General features: G+C 32.6%; 1 protein-coding gene and 1 long non-coding RNA gene across 2 annotated transcripts in view; one reads left to right on the forward strand and one right to left on the reverse strand.

Moving 5' to 3' along the window:
• Nucleotides 1–23780, forward strand: part of LOC149491209 (uncharacterized) — a 445824-nt gene that overhangs the window by 233238 nt on the left and 188806 nt on the right. The window lies entirely within an intron of this gene.
• LOC149491220 (LIM/homeobox protein Lhx2-like) lies at nucleotides 1036–22786 on the reverse strand. The gene is made up of 7 exons (XM_089699141.1): nucleotides 22677–22786; nucleotides 14215–14456; nucleotides 13655–13789; nucleotides 11324–11557; nucleotides 10771–10922; nucleotides 2205–2440; nucleotides 1036–1933 (listed from the first exon to the last, which is right to left on the reverse strand). The coding sequence occupies exons 2-7, from the start codon at nucleotides 14295–14297 to the stop codon at nucleotides 1703–1705; spliced, it is 1071 nt and encodes a 356-aa protein (XP_089555267.1). The 5' UTR covers nucleotides 14298–14456; nucleotides 22677–22786; the 3' UTR covers nucleotides 1036–1702.

Below are 23780 nucleotides of genomic sequence, written 5' to 3' on the forward strand. Positions count from 1 at the left end.
TGTGTTGCAACTACATACCGGATGCTCGAGTACGCTAACTCGTTCAAAAAACTTGAATTACATTAAGGTCTAATTGATTTGTTTTTTTCGGTTTTAAATATTCAGCTATTTGGAGCGGAGACAAATCGAATAATCAGAGGTCGTAAAAATCGATTTCATTCAGTTATAAACTGACTAACCCATTTTTATGTGTTTTTACGCATAAAAATGGTGTGTTATGAAGCTTTTTGTTACAATATTATGCAATCGTTCGCTTTTATAGCATCACGACAACACAATAATAATAAGAACGTAAACGAAATCAAGTATAACAATATATGAACAAGTTTAATTAAAATGCAAATTTAATAAACACAAAGTGAATTAAGAATAAAAGACTTACGAAGCTTTGCAACTCATCTGTTACCGCATAAGTGTTGTTTACGTGAATTCTTAATGGTTTCGCAATTAATTGTTTTAGGTTTAAATGTGCGGAATATCATACAATTTCCAGGTAATAACTAATTTCCATTTGCTTCATAAATGAATTATTTTTAATGCTAACCACATAAGTGATGACGTTAAAACTATTCACATTCAGAACCGATATTTTATACCTATTATAATTGTTAAAATGTTTAAATCCGGGAAACATATTAATTTATGAAATTGGTCTACCAATCTTGTGTAACCTTAATTAAAATGTCACGAGATATTTTATTTTCTTTAAACGATTAAAATCTACGGGTAATGGCTCATGCCTCTTTTTATTGAGCTCTAGTTCTAAAATATCGTAAATAATACTCATTTTCATTATTTTAATCACAAGTAAAATAACACATGTCACAAACTTTGCCAGAAATTATTAGAAAGCAAAAAAGGAACTGAAAAAATGACCTATAGTATAATTTGATATGATTGCGATTTGCGAGTACCTATACTAGTAGAATCTTTGTATCTCTTACTTCATATCAATAGTTGGGAAATTATCTTAAACCACCTTGTCAAAAGTAAAGAGATATCAATCGATAGTAGATAGTAGTTTTAATTTATATACCTCCTCGCCATTTCATACTCACATATATATAATTTATATTAAAGATATGTTCAGTAACTACTGTTATTATCTATACGATATCCATGGGTATTCATAGAAATATACGTTCTGAGTCCTACTTACTACAAGTTTGACTAGTATCACTGTATTTACATAGAGATAAAACCTTATACTAAGTCTACGGAATGCATAATTCGGTAGTTATACAATATACACTAACTCTAAAACTAACTATAAATAAAACATTTTCACATACATTTAATAATAATAGATAACAATAACTTAGGAGCAAAATAAAGAATCGATTATTTTTAAACTTAATAAATAGTAGAGCTACGTAATAATTTGAACTTAATTAACTTTGCCATATAAATATCTACGTGGAACTTAAAACAATTTCAGAATATAGTTATTTGGTTTATAATTTAATTATACAACATCATATTAATATCTACTTTGTTTACGATAATAATAGGGGTCGCATGTACCTTCCTATAACTAGTAACTACGCAGTTAAAGAAAGGCTGCGAGATTAAGAAAATATTTCAAAATTAGATTTCTATACGGTTATTTTAAGGTGCAGTTTTCACATACTTCTATTTAGTTACGGGAAGGTGCAAACAAAAGTTTTCTGAGTTCAGTATTATGTGACTACATCTACGAATGTCAGTACATCTCATTGAAAGCCATCGGGTGAGGTGTATGGACGCGCAGGTCTTCAATGGATTGGAGTGGTTCTGGTATCATCATGGGGCCCACGTTAGGTGGGACAGAGCCAGCCACCAGGTTCCCGTTGACGTGAGCCCCATTGCCATTAGGAGTCATCTGGCCGTGAGCGGTTGTTTCTTGCCTCATCATGTTTCGACGCCACTTTGCGCGGGCGTTTTGGAACCAAACCTGTTTAAAAAAGATCACATATATTGTTTGATATAACTTTAATTAAGTATAGCTTATTTTTTCGAAGATATTCACGATACAAATTTTTAAAAAATTCATTAAAAATGGCTCTATTAAGAGCCGCCCGGAATACACATATCTGATATCTTATCAGAGCATTAAATATCTACTTTGTATCGTGGTTCTCTATCTGATCTTTCCTCAGAGATCTTTATTTATTGTTATATTTAGATATTTCAACAAATAAACACTGCTAAAAAAATAAATTTACCTGTAATACCCGTTTCGACAGGCCCGTCTTCTGCGCCAACTGCTTCAAGTCCTTAGCATCAGGGTTCTGGTTGATTGCGAAGTAGGATTTCATAGTACGCAATTGGTGATGCTTGAAGCTCGTGCGCATGCGCTTCGTGCGCTGCGTGTGGCTGGACACGCTCCCGGGAGATGCCACAGACGAGTCATAGGCCAACGACTCCATGGAAGAGGATAAGTCGCCACGGTGTAGGATATCTGCAACAAAGAGACAATATCTATACTAATATTATAAAGCTGAAGAGTTTGTTTGCTTGAACTCGCTAATTTCGGGAATTACTGGTCCGATTTGAAAAATTCTTTCGGTCTTAGATAGCCCATTTATGGAGGAAGGCTATAGGCTATATATCATCTCGCTAAGACCAACAGGAGCGGAGCACTGAGGGTAAAACCGCGGAGCACAGCTTACTTGATATTGGCCGGCTAAAGGCCAACGAGGAGTCCTTTATGCTGGAGATTCAATTACGTCAGGTTTAGTGTGCTTACCTAAAAGTACTGTACGTACGAGTATAACGTATATGTTAGAATATCTGAAGCACAATTATTAATGTTGCCGTATTAGAAAAGTAAAACATTATTCATACAACAACATTACAATAATTGTAATACATCGAAAATGTAAATCAAATAAAGTTATAGTCTGAAATGTTGTAGTGCTAGGTACCAATCTATATATATTTATTATATCATAATAGTACAAACTAGGAAATTTGGATACTTTCGATTCGATTTAATATTGTAAAAAAGGCACAAGAAATCTATAACCAATTTCCAATAAGTATGTCATAATTATTTAAATAAACTCCATGTTCAATAATTTGTTACATTTTAAACAACAAAACATTTTCAATTACAAATTAGCAATGTAATAACAATTACCAATTATTATTGATGAAATAACTCGTATTAATTACAATACATTTGATCAACTGAACAACTAGTTGAGATATTGTTTACTAATACTCCGATCGGTAGAAGTATTCTGTGTTGAACTTTGATCAGTGAATAATTGGATAACACGTTTTGGAATAAAAGCCTGCAAATCCTCCATTATATGACATGAATATAAAATGAATGAAAATAATATTATATTTATAATATTTCACTCCGAACTTTAATACCTATATAAAAAGGTTTTAGACCCTAAATAGTCAATTTTAAAGTGAAACTTTTATTACATCGTCTCAAACTTTTTGGTCTGTGTAGCGCATGTCGCGTGTATCGCGGCTGCCGAGTAGGTATACCTACTCGGCAGCCGATCGTCACGCGACATGCGCTACACAAAGCAGTGTTCGGAACCGTTCGAACAGTTTCACTTTTACCGTGGTTTCATAAAACCACACAATATTTTTTTTATATGAAAACCAAATAGACAAAAATCACAGTAACTACTTCTTATTTTTCGCTTTTTTATAGACCTCATTTGTTCAATTTGTTTCAAAAATTTATACGTAGATACAACAACCGATAGTTTAAATTACGAAAAGTTACTCAAAAATCAACCCCACTGCCGGAAAATATCAAATATAATAAATACATCAAATTCATATTTGAAAAAACATTTACCATCAGAAAATTTCAGTGTCACTCCCACAATCAAATGAATCTAACGATATCTCTATATCTCTAAAATCCATCAACCTGTTTACATTAGAGAAGCTACCAAAAATATTCATACATATCATGCTTAAAAAACCTTCCAAGTAATAAAATATTATTACGCCAAAGTTACAGCATAATGGAATTCCATCCTTAAAGAAACTACGAATGATATAGAAAATTAAATATTTTTGCAGTCCGATGTTATTCATTGAACAAGGTTTAAGTGCAATGTTGATGTGTTTATTACAGATGCTCGAGATTTCTCGGTTACTTATTATCTTCAATAATACCTTAATACCTTATAACGGTGAACGAGTAAAGTTTTATTTAACATTCTTTATTTGTTTCATATTATACAGGCTTTTACTCTTGACTTTTTACTATGAAACAATATTATAAGGCTTGATTTATTTGCATTTATTCGGATTTAAGTCTTATTTATTTCGAGGTGTATTGTTTTAAAATATCGGGAATATTTATTTGAAATTCCTATTTCGACGGCTTTGATCAAACGAACAAAACTTTTGAACAGTAGACAATGCAACTTGTTGCTTAATAGAAGGCAATTATAGTAGTACTCAAGAGTTGTACTACTATAATTGCCTTCTATTAAGCACACTTAATTTCCTCATAATAATAATATTTCCTTGCATCGCTGGTCGCATAGGCCGCGTGCAGCCTGTGTCATCCCACCCGTTACTATCACGAATTCAATTTAGTTGGGGAGAACATTTAATAAATGGTATTTTTAGCTCCACTGTTTTGTGGTATCGTCGGAAATCAAGAACATGTCAAATTATCATCGCATTTATCATTTCGTGCTATTTGTTTTGACAGGCATATAAGTGATGGTTAGGTGCCTCGCACGTAAATGTAGGATCGATAAGGGAATCCAAAACTTAGACAGCTTTTGTTTTATCAATTTACATCGGAATTGTAAAATGCTATTAAATAATTAAGGTCCATTTTGTTAATGTCTATTAGCGCTGCACCTAAGATAATGTAATATCCAGTTAGTTTATAATAGTTTGGTACTGCGTCAGAATGATACATCATATTTCATAAATTTATTCATTCAAATTAAATATAATTTAAGGTTCTGTTTCAAAGTTCTTTAAAGATGTTATTAGGGCACCGGTACTGGCATTTAAAAAATCATAATTCCTCACGTTAAAGAGAAATTGAAATAAAAAATAGAGTGCAGTTTTTTTCGATACAGTCTATTGATTCTGCGAAGAGCCTTCTGAAATCTTAAAAAGTTTGGTACAATTTACTCCGCGATAGTTTACCACAACCGGATCTACAATTGTAGCGTCGATCTAAATTTCCTGTCACCAAGAAAAAACCTATAGGATGTGGCTTCGCAGGCGACACGCTAGATTTGGCAACGTTCTAAATAAAAATTCGTGCCTTTGGATGCAAATCATTCATAAGAAATAACAGAAAAAACATTATCTGTTCGTTCTTAAATTTCAATTTTAATTTACTCTTCGCAAGTACTTGTCAACATTCTAAATTCTTGATATTATTAAAATTGACTTTACTTTAAAATAACTGTTCGAATTATATGATTGCTAAATAAGTCTTCCAACCATAATCAAGTATTAACATAAAGATTAACCAAGATTAACCAAGCTCGAATCGATGGGAATCAGAGCTATAAATACATATCATATATATAAGTATATCTGTAAGGGACAAGTTATATACCGAATAATTATAAATTCTACGTGACCGTTCGATTTAAGAACTCAGATAACATGTCGCTATCGAGAGCAGTTATCCACGCTATAAAATTGACGAATTAGATTCAAACGACTGGATGTTGATGTTTCATTTTATGGGCCGAATTAACATGTTACCGACTTTACGTAAAAGTGTTCTTTTTTACTCTCGAAAATCCAGTAATAAAGCATCGCGGTCGTAAAGGCTTCGATATTAATGACTGGTTATAAAAAAAATAAAGGAGCTTTAGAGGCATACGTGTTTTATTGCGCCGACAGGCGCCCCAATGTTATGCCCTCGTTGACGAGAACTAGCGTGTATAAATTATGAAAATAAGTTGGTGCGCGGTCTTTGTTCTGATTTCAATTGTGTATTGATTAGTTTAAGGACTTTGCATTGTGTTGAAAATTTAAAAATTCTTGCTAATGATTACGAAATTTCTACATATGTCATTATCTATTATTTAAATTAAAAGTTGATTTTACGAATTCATATGTCATCAATAAGTGAGATTTTTATCAGGTAGGTAGGTAGATAGATACTAGGTACCTATGGGAATCAGAGCTATAATACTAATCAGATTTTGATGTTATTTTTTTTTCAATAATATTTGTTGCGGCGCCTTTATTGATTTTATCCGCTTCTTTCTATAACTTCGGACACGAAGTCTCATAAATTTTTGGTAAACCTTGTAAAGAGTTATTGATGTGAAACGAAAGCCGTCCGTCAAGTCACTTATAAATAGAAACAAAATTTTATCATGTATGTGTATCAATCTTTATTTACTTCCATAAATGAATCTCAATGTTATGTGTAATTTTTTACGCACTTTGATTTAAGTGGTTTTTTAATATTATTATATTTCACATCTTCGCAAAGAAATTGCAGCATTAATATTTGTATTATAAATCGACACCTTGAACTTTCCACAAGCTCATTTATTTCTATGTAGAGCGAAAAAACTACGTCACTTTTTAATCCTATTAAGTTTTGTTTCGTTTACTGTGGTTAAACATTGACATAAATTTTAATTACGATAACATTTTTTATTTATTTGCCTTACACTCGCTTAAGGAAAACATTCACACAAACGTGGATATAAAATATAACTAATCGCGCTCACTGGCTATAATAACTGAACATAATCCAATTAATTACAACTAATAGTATACACAGCTAATTATTAATTTGTTGATTAAAAAGAAAGTAACGGAAACGTAGTTTTTGTGGCACGACAGGTGACTGGGTATTTAACTATCTTTGTAAAGTCAAACGATTGATGATATTGAATACAGTTTTTGTATTGGCGGCTCTTTAGACACGATTAATTCTTAACGCAGTGTGGGTGGAAGGTTAATCAAGATAAATGTAAACATGAAAATGCCGGGCTTTATAACACGTTACAACTGTACAGGTCGTTTGGAAAATGAACTAATATTTCCATTTATTTATCGTTTAATCTTTTGATGTAACATGTAAAAACAAAATAACATTACATTTACAGCATGCAATTTATTGTAGATATAAATTGATTTTTTTGTTGGTCTTGCACTAAGCAACGAAGGAACCTACTTGCAGTTAGATATTTCATATAGAGTCGGAAAATGATTATTATTTTTCATCTTGTTGCAACATAGCAAAAATAAAGGTACGTAAATGATGTCCAAAGAATAAATATTAACTAACTTTATTAATTAATGGAAAGTTGTTTGTGAGTTATGCTTTTTTCTTACAAAGCGTCTTTTAAAAAACAGTTTCCGTTCTTGTTATCGATAAAATTAATTAAAGTTGAGAAAAATTTGCAGAAAAATGTATAAGAATGTTCTTTGTTGTTTTTCTTTTGATATTGAACGAATTTTAGTTGAAATAAACTTGTCAGTGTATTTATTATATTATATTTGAAGTTTTTTCTTGGTCATTTTAAAGTTTGTTGAAGAAAATTTATAACGTTTACGTTTAAAAAATTATTAACAATAATTTACAACATTCTTACAAATCACTTACAAATAATAAAATTAATATGAAAAAGAGAATCCATACCTACTTATATTATAAATGCGAAAGTAACTCTGTCTGTCTGTCTGTTACTCAATCACGCCTTAACTACTGAACCAATTTGCATGAAATTTGGTATAGAAATATTTTGATACCCGAGAAAGGACATAGGTTAGGTTTTATCCCGGAAATTCTACGGGAACGGGTTTTTCTTTGAAAACGCGGGCGAAGCCGCGGGCGGAAAGCTAGTAAATGATAAAATAAAGAATAAATAAATTGTCTAATAGTTAACATTTCAGTGTAAGTGAATTAATGTTATTAGGGCAAACTATAATTTTCACAAAACCATTTTTTCGAAGTTCTGTCTAATTAAAAAATACTGAAGTTTTCAAATTTACCAAAAACAACAAACAATTTTAATCATTTTTGTGCAATATAAATAATAATAATATACCTAGTACACCAATACAAATACCTAGTCAATAATAGCAACCGCAACTATGTATATTTAGATCGACAAAAGTTAAATCGGACTTCCAATAATCGCATAAATTCTTAATGACCGTATTTAATTATACAGTTAACTTTAATTTAAAAGGAATACCCAATTTTCTGTTCCTATTCGTTGATCAGATATCAGATAAAGTTAAGAATGTCGTTCCTAGTTCCACGCAACGTTTGGTCTATTACACAGTTTTATTAAATTTCGTTAATTAAAATTTCGACTTAACTTATAGTCCCGGTTTCGCGTAATACAACGTGCATCTGCTTTTGTTCGAAGGTGATGGCCTAATTATTAATAAATTTTGGGCTAGTGGGAGGTCCACAGTTATGTTCTTATAATTGATTGTTAATGGGAAAGCGAAGTGTGTTACTTTGTTTGCATACGTTTCTTTGTAGTTTAAAGACGTTTAGTTATTAGGTATTTGATACAAAGATATACTTTCGAGACACAGATGTAAGTAGTTTTTGAATATTTGTAAACTTTAATGGGTATAAAGTTTTTTTTTTTGTATAATAACAAAGATTGCCTTATTACCTAGATAAGCGTGATAAGCGAATATTAAGTCTGGATTTAGAGTAAGTCATGTTTATGCCAAATTCATCAAGGTCAAATACCCAGTTATTAACAAATAGTTACTATCCATATTGCCAAAAATTCGCGCTTATTGATAAGAGTATCTTTTTAATTGAGTCTAGTCTAATATCTTGACTGCTCGGCCAGTAACGATAGGGTTTTTATGCAAAGGTGCAAAATGAGCATAATGATGGCACGATAACAGATAGGGCACGAAACGTTTTCAAGGGTCAGTAAGTTTGCATTATCGCTGTCACGCGCGCTCTTCGCTGGCGTTGTTTTGTCAACATAGCGCGGGAAAATTTCCGCCCACTTTTTTTTTAAATTCTTAAATGTCTATGGAATTTAATATCTGTATTCATTTATTATTTTTATTGATTATAACAATGATGATAAATTCATTGGAATTAAGCGTGTAGCATTGTTTTAGCTAAGCTTTACGTACCTAGTTATTTAATTTGTAGCGTTTATGTTGATTATAAAAATATATTCTATCTAGGGGATACTTCTTTAGCATTCCAAAAAAAATTAAGATACCTTCAATACCTGCAGGAGAATGAAAATAAATCTCTACAATATCTAAAACTATTATGATTATAGGTACCTAGATATTAAAATAAGTTAAATACTACATCTGCCGCTCATTCAAAGCTCAGGCATTAACTCGTTTTATACAATCAGAATATAAACCGACACTTCAAAACTAGTTTAAAGGTTACAAATCAAAAGAGAGTAGGTACCTACCTATACAACTTTTTAAAATTCAAAATTGTGCCAAGTCCATATGCAAAACGTAAAAGCCGTGTCTTCACGCAGCAAAAAGTTGTAGTGACATCGCATACAACTGTCGCTGCGTCTAGACTGCTATAACGAAGTAACGTTCCATGGTCCATTCAGGCTCGCAATGATTAATCGGGGTCGAGAAGTCACACAACCTGAATTCACCTCGACGAGTGCCTCGTATTTCAACGCTACAAAGAATAATCCAAACGACCCCAAGAACGGGCTGAACATTTTCGACCCTACTTTTCTCATTCTATCCTGAGTGGAAAAAAGCGCGCGGGAAAGAGACGATACCACTTTTGACAGCGCGTCATCTATTCATTAGTCGTGATTACGGTCGGACTGGGATGAATCGAGGGGAACCCGTCGTGTTTTCCCTTCTGAGGTCTCTGATAAATTTTAAACGACTGTCAAAAACTGAAAATTTCCCCAAGCTCATTCGTAATATAGCAATATTTATTTATTGGCTCGCTTTTTAGGGTTCCGTAGTCCGACAAGGAACCCTTATAAGATCGTTCAGTCCGTCCGTCCTAGTCTGTCACAGTACAATATCTTCTACGTTTATGGATCGATTTGCATGAAACTTGGTTCAAGGATATTTTGGATATGGATCTCAATTTTAAAAATACAAAAAATGAAAATTACCCTTTTTTAGGGTACATGTAAAGGGGGGCTGAATAAATTTTTTGAGCGCATTCCCTTTTGTGGGGTATCGTTAAAAAGGTCTATGTAAATGAGGCAGAGTTTCCATACAACACTTTTTTACCAGCTTTACCATTTGCGAGATATAATAGCCCGCCAAACTCGTTACCGTTGTCGTCCCCCCCCCCCTCATGTAATTTCTAAAGTCTTGGGCCTATAAACTTCAAATCATTCACGTAAATAAAGTGGCGCGGAAACTCGTAATTAAAATTGTTTTGAGTATCTTATGTCACAATACCACAGACATGTAAATATATGTCTGTGGTGAATACTTTTGAAATTATAAATAAAATAAAAATAGCCATTAATGATGATGATGCAAAAAATACAAAACAGCGCAGTGACAAAACATGACTACGGAACCCTACTTTATGCGTGGTCCGACACGCACTTGGCTGGTTTTTTTTTTCATTCTCTGTGGCCATCTAAGTAGTACGTCACTAAAAACGGAAAATAAATAGCGAAGACTTGAATTTAAGACGAAATGAGGGAATTAAATAAGCTTTCTAAAAGAAGCTTTCGATTAGACGAGAAGTATAATTAATAAACGGTTTTTAACTACAGTAAGTTTTTGTAATAAAAATTCGCAGAAGAAATATATTCGCAGGGCTTAGCTTTGGTGTAAGTAAGAAACGTGACTTACCTAATGCTGTGCTCGCCATTCTCATGGTTTGTACTTGCATGTCTTCAGGAGACCCTTGGGCGACTTTTCTTTTTCTTGGGCGTCCTTTTTGGCTTGGCCCACCTGAGTAGTACTGAGACGGGGAATCGCCTTCACTATGCATTTCTTGGCATCTGTAGTACAAATATAAGCTTAATATGTTGAATTTAATTGAACGCTTGCGTTTTCATTTCCCGAATAAAAATTATAAATGTGTAGAGTACCTACATTTAAAGACCGAGAATTACAGAAGAAAAATTGAAAGTTGCATTTAGATGTCGATGAACTGTTTTGTTATTATTTACTTTAATTCGTGCAGAAAAGCTTAACAAGCGACAATTAACTTGACGACGACCAAACAACACCTACACAACACGTTTCAATATTTAATGTAACAACAATTTCATCAAATAAATGTAACATTAAATTCAACGTGAGCACCGGGGATGATAATGAATAGCATCCCATAATTATGGTTTGAACCTCGTGTTTAATTACGCTTAGCGCTCATTAGACGATATTGTCTGTACTTCACCTATACATGTTCATCTCCTCGTCGCAATATTCGTCCAAGCATGCGCTGTCGTAGTGCGGTCTGCAGTACACAAGGCCGTCTCGCATGCCGAAGACATCGCCCTTGGACAGCAGGCTGCCGCAGGCCACGCACGTGAAGCACGTCAGGTGGTACACCATGTCCCTGGCTCGCATCACCAGCTCATTGGCAGTTATGCCGTTCCCGCACCTAGCGCAGCGCTTCACACAGAAAAGTCTGGAACAAATGAACCTCCGTTGTGATAATAACAGGGCATAATTGCCTCTAAAAATGTCTATTACTATGTTATAATTAATTATTTGGAATTATTATGCAAATAGATACAAGTTTTAATATTTGCAAACGATTGAAATATTGCCTTATTATTATGAATTAGTTTATTAATCAAGTCAATCAAATAACGCTCTAAATTATGAATAATTATTATTGACCAATAACCGGATATTTTTTAATGATTTGGTATTCTATTTCTTGCAAAGTAGGTATTGCTTATTATATATGTTTTATGATAAATAATAATCGTTAATGTTAATGATGAATGGTTTATTATTTGATTAAATATTTGCATAGTTGTAAGTTAAGTATTCCGCATAAATATGGGCTGCTGATATTTATTGGTTATAATAATTATTGTGTGACAATTTAAAGCTCATAGTGGCTTAAACATTGGGGTTAGTGTGCATCAGTGAAAGCATATGGAATTCTTGACACTGTTGACGTTAGGGGTTAAATCTGACATAATTTGGTAAACAATCACTGGCCCTCGGTTTGTTAAGGGCATATGGTGTAATAACCCAAACTTCAGGGTGCGGTTATGTCAAGAAATTTGTCAATAAATTTATTATTATATCGGAAAAGAGATGACAGTCGATAAATATTTATGTTTTGTAAAAATGTAAGAGAGTTTACTTTTGATTAGGCAGGTGTTTTCTTAGGTAAAATTTAAAAGAATCTATTGATCAAATTATATTAGGTATATATAATTTGATCAATATAGAACGCAACATGTAGCCATCTAAAGACGATAGTACGTAATAAAATTGAAAATACGTACGTAATAAAATAAAATGAATTGCTCAAAAACGATCACACTTCCTTCACATTGTATTCCCATACAGACTTATAATAGTTTGAAAATGCAATTACTTCATGACCATCCCATCTTCGTAGCAAAAATTCGAATAACTAACATAGCTAACATGCTCGTCTATTTTCATTTAAATGAGGTGCATAAGTGCAAAATAGTATCACGTATATCATTTTCCTGGTAAAGTGTAGCGGGACGCGAGTACAAAAACAGATGTAAAAAGTATTTGGTTCGACAGGTGTGTGAAACTCACAAGTGTGTTCGGTTTGACGGACAGCACAAACGCACTTCACCATAATTACGTGAGTTGACACGTGACAACTGCCACAATGTGCGTCCGACTCACTTGTATGTATACTGTATAGTAGGTATACTGTATAGTTGGGTAATCATCACTTGCTATCGTTGACGATAAGCATTACTTACGGCTACACGGTAATTTTCATATATAAAACAAATAAAAAAATGGCATAAATTTCGAAGAGGGCCATAGTAATTGTTCAAAAATCTTATTTTAGTTTAATAAGATTTTTGAACAATTACGATAATATTGTTGATTGTTGAACAATTCTGAAACCATAATGAAGTTACGTCAATTAATTAAATGAAAATTCCATTATACGAGTGTAACCAATACTGGCTCTTTTACAAAATAATTGTGCAAACCACAAAACAAAAGGTTAATACAATATTCCATAACGTGGAATAAAAGTAGTTAAATGCGTTTTGGATTACCTGAAATACATCATATTTAAAGGAATATCGTATCGCTAGCACAATAATTAATGCGACCATAATGACGTCTGAATAAATATAATAAATTCGCTATTTGCTATCCACTTTCGCAGTTGCAGAAAACATCAGAGACTGGTTAATTAAGGTTTCGCCAACCGCTAAATATTGGGAGAACATACGCCGTTTCAGTGATATTTGAGGCTTACCTGTGCCAACCACCTAAATAAAATAACTTACCTTCGACCGGTTTCACTGAATGAGTGTCTAATTAATTGCGTCTTGTTAAAATCACAACTGTGAAAATCTTGTTTTGTTTTAGACGTACTCAAAGGGTATTTTCATAAATGCTTTTAATATTCATAAGAGGATTTATACCTATAAACATCCTCTACAAACATCTAAATTTATCACTCCTTATATTTATTTAGAATCTTTCTGGAAGAATCTTAATGGAAAGTTCTAGAACATACTGGGATCACTGAAATTCTTACCTGTAATAGTCTTCCTTGCAATAAATATTGCCATCTCGCGAAAAACAGGTTAATTCTGAGTCCAGAGGCAAACGACACTCACAGCATCGCAGGCAGGAACCATGCCACTGACGGTCCACGGCGAGGAGGTAATACCTGTACAAATGTTTTCAAATATCAAACAATAGATAGTTTTAATTGGTAAAATTTATTAAAATTTTCACAATAAACAATTTATTTACTTAAAAAACAGGAAAGGAACGCTATATCCTACGCATTAATGATCTAAGATCAAAAAGATAACACATTTAAGAATTGCTAAGAATGTAGCTACTTTTTGTATTGATCTTTTTTAACTTAAAACAATTAAACCCAATATAGCCTTAATCAACATTCATGCTAGAAGATAATTAAAATACGGTATACCATAACAGACGTCGTCATTGTGTTAATTGTTAACAAGCTATTTTTGTTCTGTCATTAACATGTTTGATAATTTGTGTATGCTTTCGTACGTAGTCCCACGTTTTCAATAGCAGAGTTAATAAATATACAGTTAACAGCTGAATTGGTAATCTCACCTGTCCTGTATCCTGCCCCCGCAGCCCGCGCACTCGTCAGGGGTAGCGGGCGACCCCTCCGAGCTCTCCCGCTCCTTGAGCATTGTTTCTGGATCCGTCCTGCCTTCTGGACACGACTCTTTGTCTCAAATAACAAGGCTCATTTCATCTTGCATCATTCCCTCTTCGACGGAGTTTGGGACAGACATAGCTGTTATGTTTTTGCTTGATTGAATCAGGGCTGGATTCCTTATGGATGGAACCTGTTAGGAATCAACAAAACATACAATGTTAGGTATATATGTGATGAGATATGATTGCAATATGATTCACCATCAACACAGATCTAGATATAACAAGATATCATGTGTGATCGAAAATTGAAGTAACATTTTACTTTTTATAAAAAATTAGATTTTATCGATTTTCTTTAAAAGTTTTCCATAAAAGAATTGCACAATTTTCGTATCTATAAGCAAGCGCGTCGCAAAAAGTTGAAAAAGAGAGGCAACATGAATATTGTAATATGTATACGCATGTCCTGACTCCTGACATTTGAAAGAAAAACACAATAAAATATGTTCTGCAAGTTACATTTGAATTGTAAACTGTATGGTTTCCATATAAACGGGAACACATAGCGTGTTCCCTCTTAGCATATCATTTATTATTCTTCGCTGTTGACTGTAGAAACAGTATCTGTATACAATGGGTTTTCTAAAGATTCCTGTGCAAGTCTGCGCCGCCGTTTTATTGGAAGAGACAATGGGACTTAGTTCTTTTTTCGTTTTTTTTTTTGTAATCAGCTCCTGCGCTGCTATGTCAAATATTAAAACTCAATGGTTTATATTGCGATACCGGTTTTATTATGTTCCAGTCATATTTACCTACCTTTACTTGGTAAAAATATAAAATGATAAAAAAACGCACAGAACAATCTTAATCATCATAAATAATAAATACTGTTTTTGAATATTTTACTTAATTTGATTATACTATACCCTCATAGGAGGCCTATAGCTGTTCTAATTGTTTTTGTTGTATATTTTATTTGATTTGAGTAACTAACTGTATCCTCATATCCTGCCTATTTACCAGTTGTGGGAACAACCATGGGCTATATTTTAAACTATTTATTTATTTATTAATTAAGATGTTCCAACCGTATTTTAAAACTAATATCCTCTTCTATAGAATCTTTGTCTTTGTCGCAGATAATTTTTTCGTAAACACAAGGCGAAAGTCGTGACTGCCACGTCCACGCTAAGCCGTAAGCCGTACGTCCTTATTTTACACTATGTTCACATCAGACTTTCAATGAGATAATACCTAAACAAATCTAAATTTGAAATACCTTTGTAATCACTAATCAGCAGAGATTGTTTGAAAACTGCAAAATAAAAAAATTACAATCCTTGTTATAAACACACTGTTAAAAAAAGGCAATTATACTATTACAATACCAATTCAGAACACGTAAAATTTTCAAAATTACTAATTTGAATAAAAAAATATGCAAAAATAACAGCACCGTACCAACTTCCACGTAAACTCGGTACACTGCAACAGCAAAAGGAATTTAATAAATCTTACACGGGAATTATTCCATGAATAGGCTGCGAAACGCCAAAGCGTAACAAAGAGGCAATTAATATAGCAATTTGCAGGGCCGTAAATGACCAATCGAGCGATATATGCTGTCGTGCTAACTGCATGAATAGCTCTGTACGCCAGAAACGGGAATTCAATAACTACTTCCACGTAGTTAGGTATAACTTCAATGATATTGAGAAAATTAATGGACCTATGGGAGTCGATTTCTACACAGGAATTCGGTAGATATGGTCGTGGCGTTAATGTTGAGAGTTCGCATGTTATAGGTAAGTTTGGAGAGATAACATTACAGAGAATATAATAAAGATAGTATTGGAGTGGTGGAATTCGAAGGGCATAGATATTAAATTGGGATATTTTCCTGAGCTGAGTTTTAATAGAGATAACTTGACATTTTTCTCCACAAGTTTTATTGTACCCCAAAATTTGGTGCGATTACAATTTATTAAAACCCACCAAAAGAATCAACTCCCGGTGGCTTTATCCCACCACTAACCGACTGTTCACAATAACTCATAAATTAAATGTTTATTCCGTTATATGCCCTTTATTCTACTCGGAATGAAAGCTACGCATTTTTCAGACTTCAACTCAGAAAAAATATATAAAATTTATGACTCATTGTTGCCACACGTTTCCACATGCACATGGATTACTAATTAATAACTTATCGTGTACAAGAGACGTGTTACCGTCATGGTAACACTTAAAGAATGCAACTACTGAAAGTCTTCGAGCTGATACCCACAAAAACCGACAAAGTTTGTGATATAGCTAATTAAAACTGACAAAACTGGTCATAAATAATATAATTATACGATTCTAATTAAATGTAATTCATACCGTCGCTTTCGGTGCGTAACGGGCTGACATTTTTAATTACAGGATGAAATCTTACGTACAAAATTATAGGTACGAATTGTATCTACGCGGGTGTGAAGTTCGACAATCGACAATTAAAAGAAATGAGTAATATATGGACGGTTTTTCCAAAACTATAATAGATGTGGCTACTAAAGTACCTATATATTATTGGGTCGGTAGCAGTGGGTGGTACATTAAGTCCAAGGAGCGATCAAGTTTTTCATAAGCAGGTGCAATTGTTAAAGTATCGCGCATTATAACGAATTAATCATAATAAAACGCAGTATTAACGCAATATTTTTTATCTCAATTCCGTTTGGGGATTGGTTGTTGGTTGGAAATAACAATTGCTTATATTTTTGAAAATATTAAAGCAATAAACCTTTTTTCATAATTTGCATAACATAATTTATAAAATACATTCTGCATTTTTATTTCTCTACACTAAATCCCAGAATGGTTCTATTAAAAAAAATCCTTACCTTCTGTTGAAATAAAGCCAATTAGGTATGCCGTGACTATGAATAAAGACGTAATTGTAATACGATGGGCAATAAATGCAGAAAAATAGAAAAAGCGAGCCGTACAGGAATTGTTCGTACATAAAAGTTTCAACCTTTATCTAATCAAAAACAAAATAACTCCTAAAATTTTATCATTTATTGCGTTTATTAACCGCTGACCGTTAATAGTTTTATGGCCGTTGTAACTCGTGGTTTCGATATCGGGGTTCTAAAGTTTCGGTTTTAAAATTAAGTGCAATAAACTCGTAACGTTTACTGTTCTTTTGTTCTGTTTTATTAATAGCAATACGCGTTATTTACTATCGACATATAATTAAAGTTTCGGTTCCGTTATAGATATCGTTGTGTACGTATAGTTCTGTGGTGTACAGTGAGTACACCATAGAACTATAATATGTGCTGACTTTTGAAATTAATATTTTGTAATTACACTGCACAGCGGCTAAAGGAAAACGTTAACAAAATATATAATTAAAACTCGGCGTTACCTGGAGATAATGGTCACATAATAAAAACATTGCTTCATTAAAACACTGTCACTACAGCTCATTGAAAAAGTTCTATGTGCACACACTGGGCTTAGAGCTATACAAATCACTTTACAGCGAAATTATTACGGAGGGAAATGTATAAAATATTGGAGTACGCAATTTGCAACTGCAACGCATTCGCGCGAATGAGGGTTGCAAAAAGTACGCCCTCGACCCCTTTGGGCGGAATCCCTCGCAGCCTCCCCTCCTCACCACTCCCTTCGAAATGCGAGAACTGAGCGCTTGTTGCTAAGAAAACCCAACGGTTAGAATGGGGTAACTTTCCGAGAGCGACTTGTTATTTCTGATAACGCTGTGCTATCTACGACACTAATGTTATTAGAAGTTATGCAGCATTTTAATCCTGTGCAATAGAATTTATAAGTTAGTAGATTATTATCGTTTGCAGTGGAACGCTACCACTGATACCTATCTATTATATATTAGCTTTTTGAATGGTCAAAGGTACCTCCTTCATGTGATGAGACAAGTAACAGTAATAGTCAAAGTAAACCTACCATAAAATTAGTTTAGGTACTTACATAAAACGTATGAAAAAAATATATTATTTAATAAGTGACAATTATGACGATATAGGTAGGTATTTATTTATAAGGTATTTAAGTAAACATGAACAATACAAATTATCAAATAAATACATAATTCAAAGGATACATAAATTATGGATTATTGTGATTATGTAGAATATGCGAGGACAAAAAATAAAGGTATTTTTAATGATTATAAGCAACGTTTAATCATTATGTAGCAGGTACATAATATATTATATATTGAATCCTTTGATATGTTTAAATAGGCTATACTTATTTAGGATTTATTTCATCTTCGCGTATTTCGTCAAATCAAAGGTGTTGCTATGGTAAAACCCTTGGCGGTAAGCAGATTAGTTTGACATTACATAAACCCTATCGATGTTCCTCTTTGTAGGCTTAACATTACATAACAATTATAATATATTATTGAAAGTAGATGGTAAAATTCCGGCCATTATCGTTAATACCAAAGAGGAATCATAAAATATTCGCGTATGTAGATTTATGGAATGTAATGATATTTTACCCGGGTAACGTGTAAGCTTACAGCAGCACGATATAATGAGTCTAAGTATATCTATTGATAAGAAAAAAATATAATAGGTACCTATCAAAGCATATTTGGTTGTTACGTTTACGCTCCCAAGCATGCTATAGGTACAATTAACGGCATTTTTTTTCACTTAGAGTTTAGGTACCTACAGTCAGCTTCAAGTCTCGATCAAACGGAAAAAACCTAACTCAAATGATGTCAAGAATTAAATGAACTGTTCGAAGCAAATATAACAATTGTTTATTATTGAATAAAAAATAACAAAAGAACGTGAACATCAAAAAATCAAAACAAACGTTCAGTAACTTTTTAATTATTAACGAGATAACGAGGAAGGGAATACAGGAATGGCTAAAAATAAAAATAAAAAGTTTATTATCAGTCTGTGAAACGAAAACAAACCGTGTTCGAGGATTTTTTTCCTATTTCACAGCGCAATTTACATAGTTTCACTGTTTGAATTTTATTTCACTTGTTTTATTTTTATTTGACTAACATTCAGACAAAATTATTTTTAGTTAATTGTGTATAAATTTCAAATAAACTCAATTTCTGTTTGGAGTCTTCAAACTAACCTTGGTTTGGAAGCACTTTTGAGTCAAAATACAGAAAAATAATAATTTTCATTCAAAACGTAGGTATAGGTGTCTACTGTCATCGCTATGTTAATTAATTGTAAAGTTCCTTATAACACAATTATATTTTAGTACCTGAATTAGTGTGGAAAAATAAATACCCAACTATAAAATGAACGACTATAAAATTGAAAGAAAAAAAAAACATTTGCATCATGAGCTTTTCAAAAACTTTGTAAAGTTATAGCAAGGTTAGGAGTTAGGACGACTTTGAATGTAGGTATCAGTGAAAGGGATGTCAATTGAATCTGAAATTATAAAGTAAACAGCTAGTTTTGGTACTTTACATGTATTTTCATAAGGATCATAGGATCATCTCAAAGATTTTCATATAAACTCTATCAATAGGTATATGAAAGTGAGAGCTTTTCTGATTTCTTTTTTTATTCTTATTGCTACTAATATTAAAAGTATCAAAGTGGTTTTTTTTATTTGTTTCATGTTGTAGCAGAGATGTTGTATGATATTATGCTGCCTGGAGCTAGTTAGGAAGCTAGAAAGTGACTTTGGCTACTTTTTGCCGCATTGAAGCATCCTATTCCCATGGGAATTCCTTTGAACTACGGGAGAAGCCGCGGTCGGAGAGCTAGTATTACTTTTTTAAAGGGAATAGGTAGATTTACTTGACCGACTATAAAATTAAAATAAATTATAATATTTATATCAATTATCATGAAAGGGTGAAGAATATTTCTAAGTAAAAATAAATTTTTCTTTACCTTTATCTTTATTTAATAAAAAAAAAGAAAAAAAAACACCTACACAAAATTCTCGTAATAATAATATTAACAGTTTTTACAAGCATCTCGATACTCGATACTCTCTGTGGGTGTTGAATCAGAGCCGGATTAATTACGATTTTAAGCTTCTTCAGAAAATGAACCAAAATATTGTGATACCGTATTTTACATTTTAAACATTTTACTCTGTTTGCAAAATGGACGTAATTAATATACCTCTCATGAGTAATTAAAATTGTAATTTTGGACACTTAACACAGCTTACGAAATGTTAACTCCACGTCGAAATTAATAGCACTTTCATAGCATGTATTCAGGGAATTAAATTCTGCATAAAGCTCTCAAACTATTTGCCATTGAAAACTATAATTAACGGATTAAGCCTTGAGATTAATTACAGCTTAGCACTTCAAGATAAGCGGCAACTCTCATACAGTTTCAGACTCGATCGTCTATTCTTACAAATCTCTTTTACACATGTGTTTATTTTAAAGCTCTCATACCCTTCTGGCATTAAGCCCCACATCAACGCAAGATGGTAAGTGAAATAAATTTTATAATCCGTATCTTTTTATAGGTATGCTGTTACATAATTGCATTCGCACGAGTAATTAGATTGTTAAGGGACATAGTACAAGAGTTTACATCGTAATTAACAAGCCAGTAAGTGTTCTTCAATTACATGTTGGTATCCAGCAACAGAATGCCTTACTTTACTGAATGGGACAGTGAGCTTACACTGTGGGTATATATACCTACTAAATTCGTGTAGGTACGCTTACAATGTGAACTCGGCTTATGTCATATTGCTATGTATGTCTGTAGGAGGTAGGTATTCTAGTAATTTTTTAAATACAATTGAACAAAAATACTCGAGATCTTCCCTGAATTACGACTTTGTATTTGTTTACTCTTTCAATGTTAAGTGGATAAGTGGAATTGAAATTTTTCGTTTGATCTTTTTGTAATATTCGTGTTTTTGTAGTAGGTGCATACTTAGGTATAATCTGAGGTCGGGATGTGTGTTGTTTGTGTAAATATATAGATACTTATGTGAATAAAAATTGAATATTTTTTAGTAGTAGGAATATTTTTTGGGACAGTTAAAAGTCAATTTTACACTGAAAATTACTGCGTCATCAAAAAATTAACAGTGAAAATTTATAACGTGAATAATTGAAATTCTCTACTCGAATAGGTAATTTACATTCATTTAAAAAAATCCCATGTCAAAATGAATTGTTTTCCTGAAAACATCCACTACAAATTCAATATATTATAATTTTTGTATCTCTATTTACCTACATCGTTATAATAATAAAACTATGGAAATAGCAATATGGAAATAGGTTTGGAAAAACATGGTAGGTAATAATATGTCCTGGCTTTGCAATCAATGTCATTAGTACATATTTTTGTCCTTATTCTTCTCACATTTCCTTTCCTACCATGTTGCCTGGCAGAGATTGCTGTGTATCAATAAGGCCGCCTATTGTGCAAATAAATAAATGTCTGCTTATATTTCCACAAAAGACCTATAATTAACTACATAGAAAGAAATCAAAGCAGGTGAAAGTTTGGTATTTACTATTGATAAAATTTTTATTCTGAGAAAAAAACATTTTAAGTATTCTTTTTTCTATTACCTACTATAAGCCTATCGGTATATACCTAGTATATAACTACCCATAGGTACCTACTTCAGATTAATAATACAATTTAACTCCCTCCCACAATAAAAAATTATCTCTACCGATACAGACATCTATAAGTGGGTATAGACGAACATAAGATAATAGCTGAGTAAGTACCTACTCAGTACTCAGAGTAAGATATGCACTTTTAAAAAAAGTTAGCTAAATTATTCATAATCCAAATTTTTAAATTTCAAAATCTCAAACAAAACTCTAAACTCAAATTTTCAATTCAAATTTGTCCAAATAGTAATAAAGAAATAAAATAAAAAGTTCATTTATTTACCTTCACAACTTAAAACTATTACAAACGAACTAAATATGTAAGTATGTAGCATTTTCGTTGTGAAGGACTACAGTGTCTGAAATAGGTCTGTAAAAGACCTATAGTGAGATTATTATCTATAAAATTAAATCGTCAAAAAAGCTCTATCTAACCTCACCTCTGTTCTTATCTATTCAGTAGCCACTATCCTGAATATTATTAAAAAATGATCCACTCTTTATGTAAAATAACAAAATAATGTGATTCTTTTTAAATCTTATTTTAAATAAAATGTAATGAAAAATTTTCGCAGAATATTTCGAAAGTTCCCATAAAACGAAATTATTTTCGCTGGATACAATAAATTAACGTTTGTTTAAACACGTTGTCAACCCACGCATTTAGCGAAGGAATTAAATCGGCATTGCTACTAACATAACTACAGCATAACACTTAAGACAACCGCTACTAGCAGCATGAGTATTAAAATATCGTAATTCAATTAGTTACCTCCTAATTCGAAGCGCGAAGTGGCAACGTCGCGCGGCACGTTAAAATTGCCGCCAAACAGTTACAATACGCATTCAACTGTTCGAAATTTGAACGCGGCACTGCAAGAGTTTGTCGGACATCTGAGGAGGCGAAACGATGCTGCGACGTTGCCACGCCTCTTTCCCAGTGTACACCAATCGCATCCGTCACCTCATCACATGTGGTTCTGAATACAAACTGGTTCGTACATTTTGTCTCTTTCAGCGTTCTCGAAAATTGACATCACAGAGCGAGATGACATGTGCTCGCTGTTTGAAATTAATTTCAAATGTTCGAATTGACGTCGTTCAAAACGGCCTATGGCTAAAATCGGAGTTAGATATTTGCTACTGTAAGGTGTGGATATAGGCGTGATTTTATTTTGAATTGATTTGAGTTATAAGATAAAAGTATCAATGTTATGAAATGGCAAGTTTAAGTATAATATGCCTCCACGCGGTTGAGCATCGATTATGCTTAAATGCGAGTTAGAGTTCCGGAGTCTGCAATAGTATAAAAAGATACTCTTTGTTATGAAATGATACTCTTGTATGATCGTTTTATTATACGAATAACTCTACACAAATGACAAAATATAAGCCAGGAATAGATCGTTACTGCCAGTACAATAATATTACTAGGCAAATATTATTTTATTTACAAAATGTCATTTGTAAATAAAATAATATTTGCCTAGTACAAATGACATTTTGTAAATAAAATAATATTTGCCTAGTAATATTTGCCTAGTAAGACTGGAAGAAAATAAGAATTTTTGTAATAATTAGATTTTAATTGTAAGTTAGGTAGGGACCTAATATTAGATAATTTTAATAACTCAGGCCCCGGAACCACAGACACAATAGAAAATCTATTGTGTCGTGGACCGATCGGGCCACTTGGGGCTCATTGGGTTAAAAATAAGTTAGGCTGTAGTTCAAGACATTTACCTACCACAACAAAATTTAATTACCTATATGTACTTGGCTATCAAGTAAATTCAATTCAATTCCTCGAGTTACAGTAATTAATCCAAATGCATATAATATAGATTTCATGCTATTGTAGGTAACACAATACGTT

The sequence above is a fragment of the Colias philodice genome, chromosome 1, assembly GCF_061535455.1.
Source record: "Colias philodice isolate Cphi_HAF_F1 chromosome 1, ilColPhil1 Martin Lab GWU primary, whole genome shotgun sequence".
NCBI classification, from domain to species: domain Eukaryota; kingdom Metazoa; phylum Arthropoda; class Insecta; order Lepidoptera; family Pieridae; genus Colias; species Colias philodice.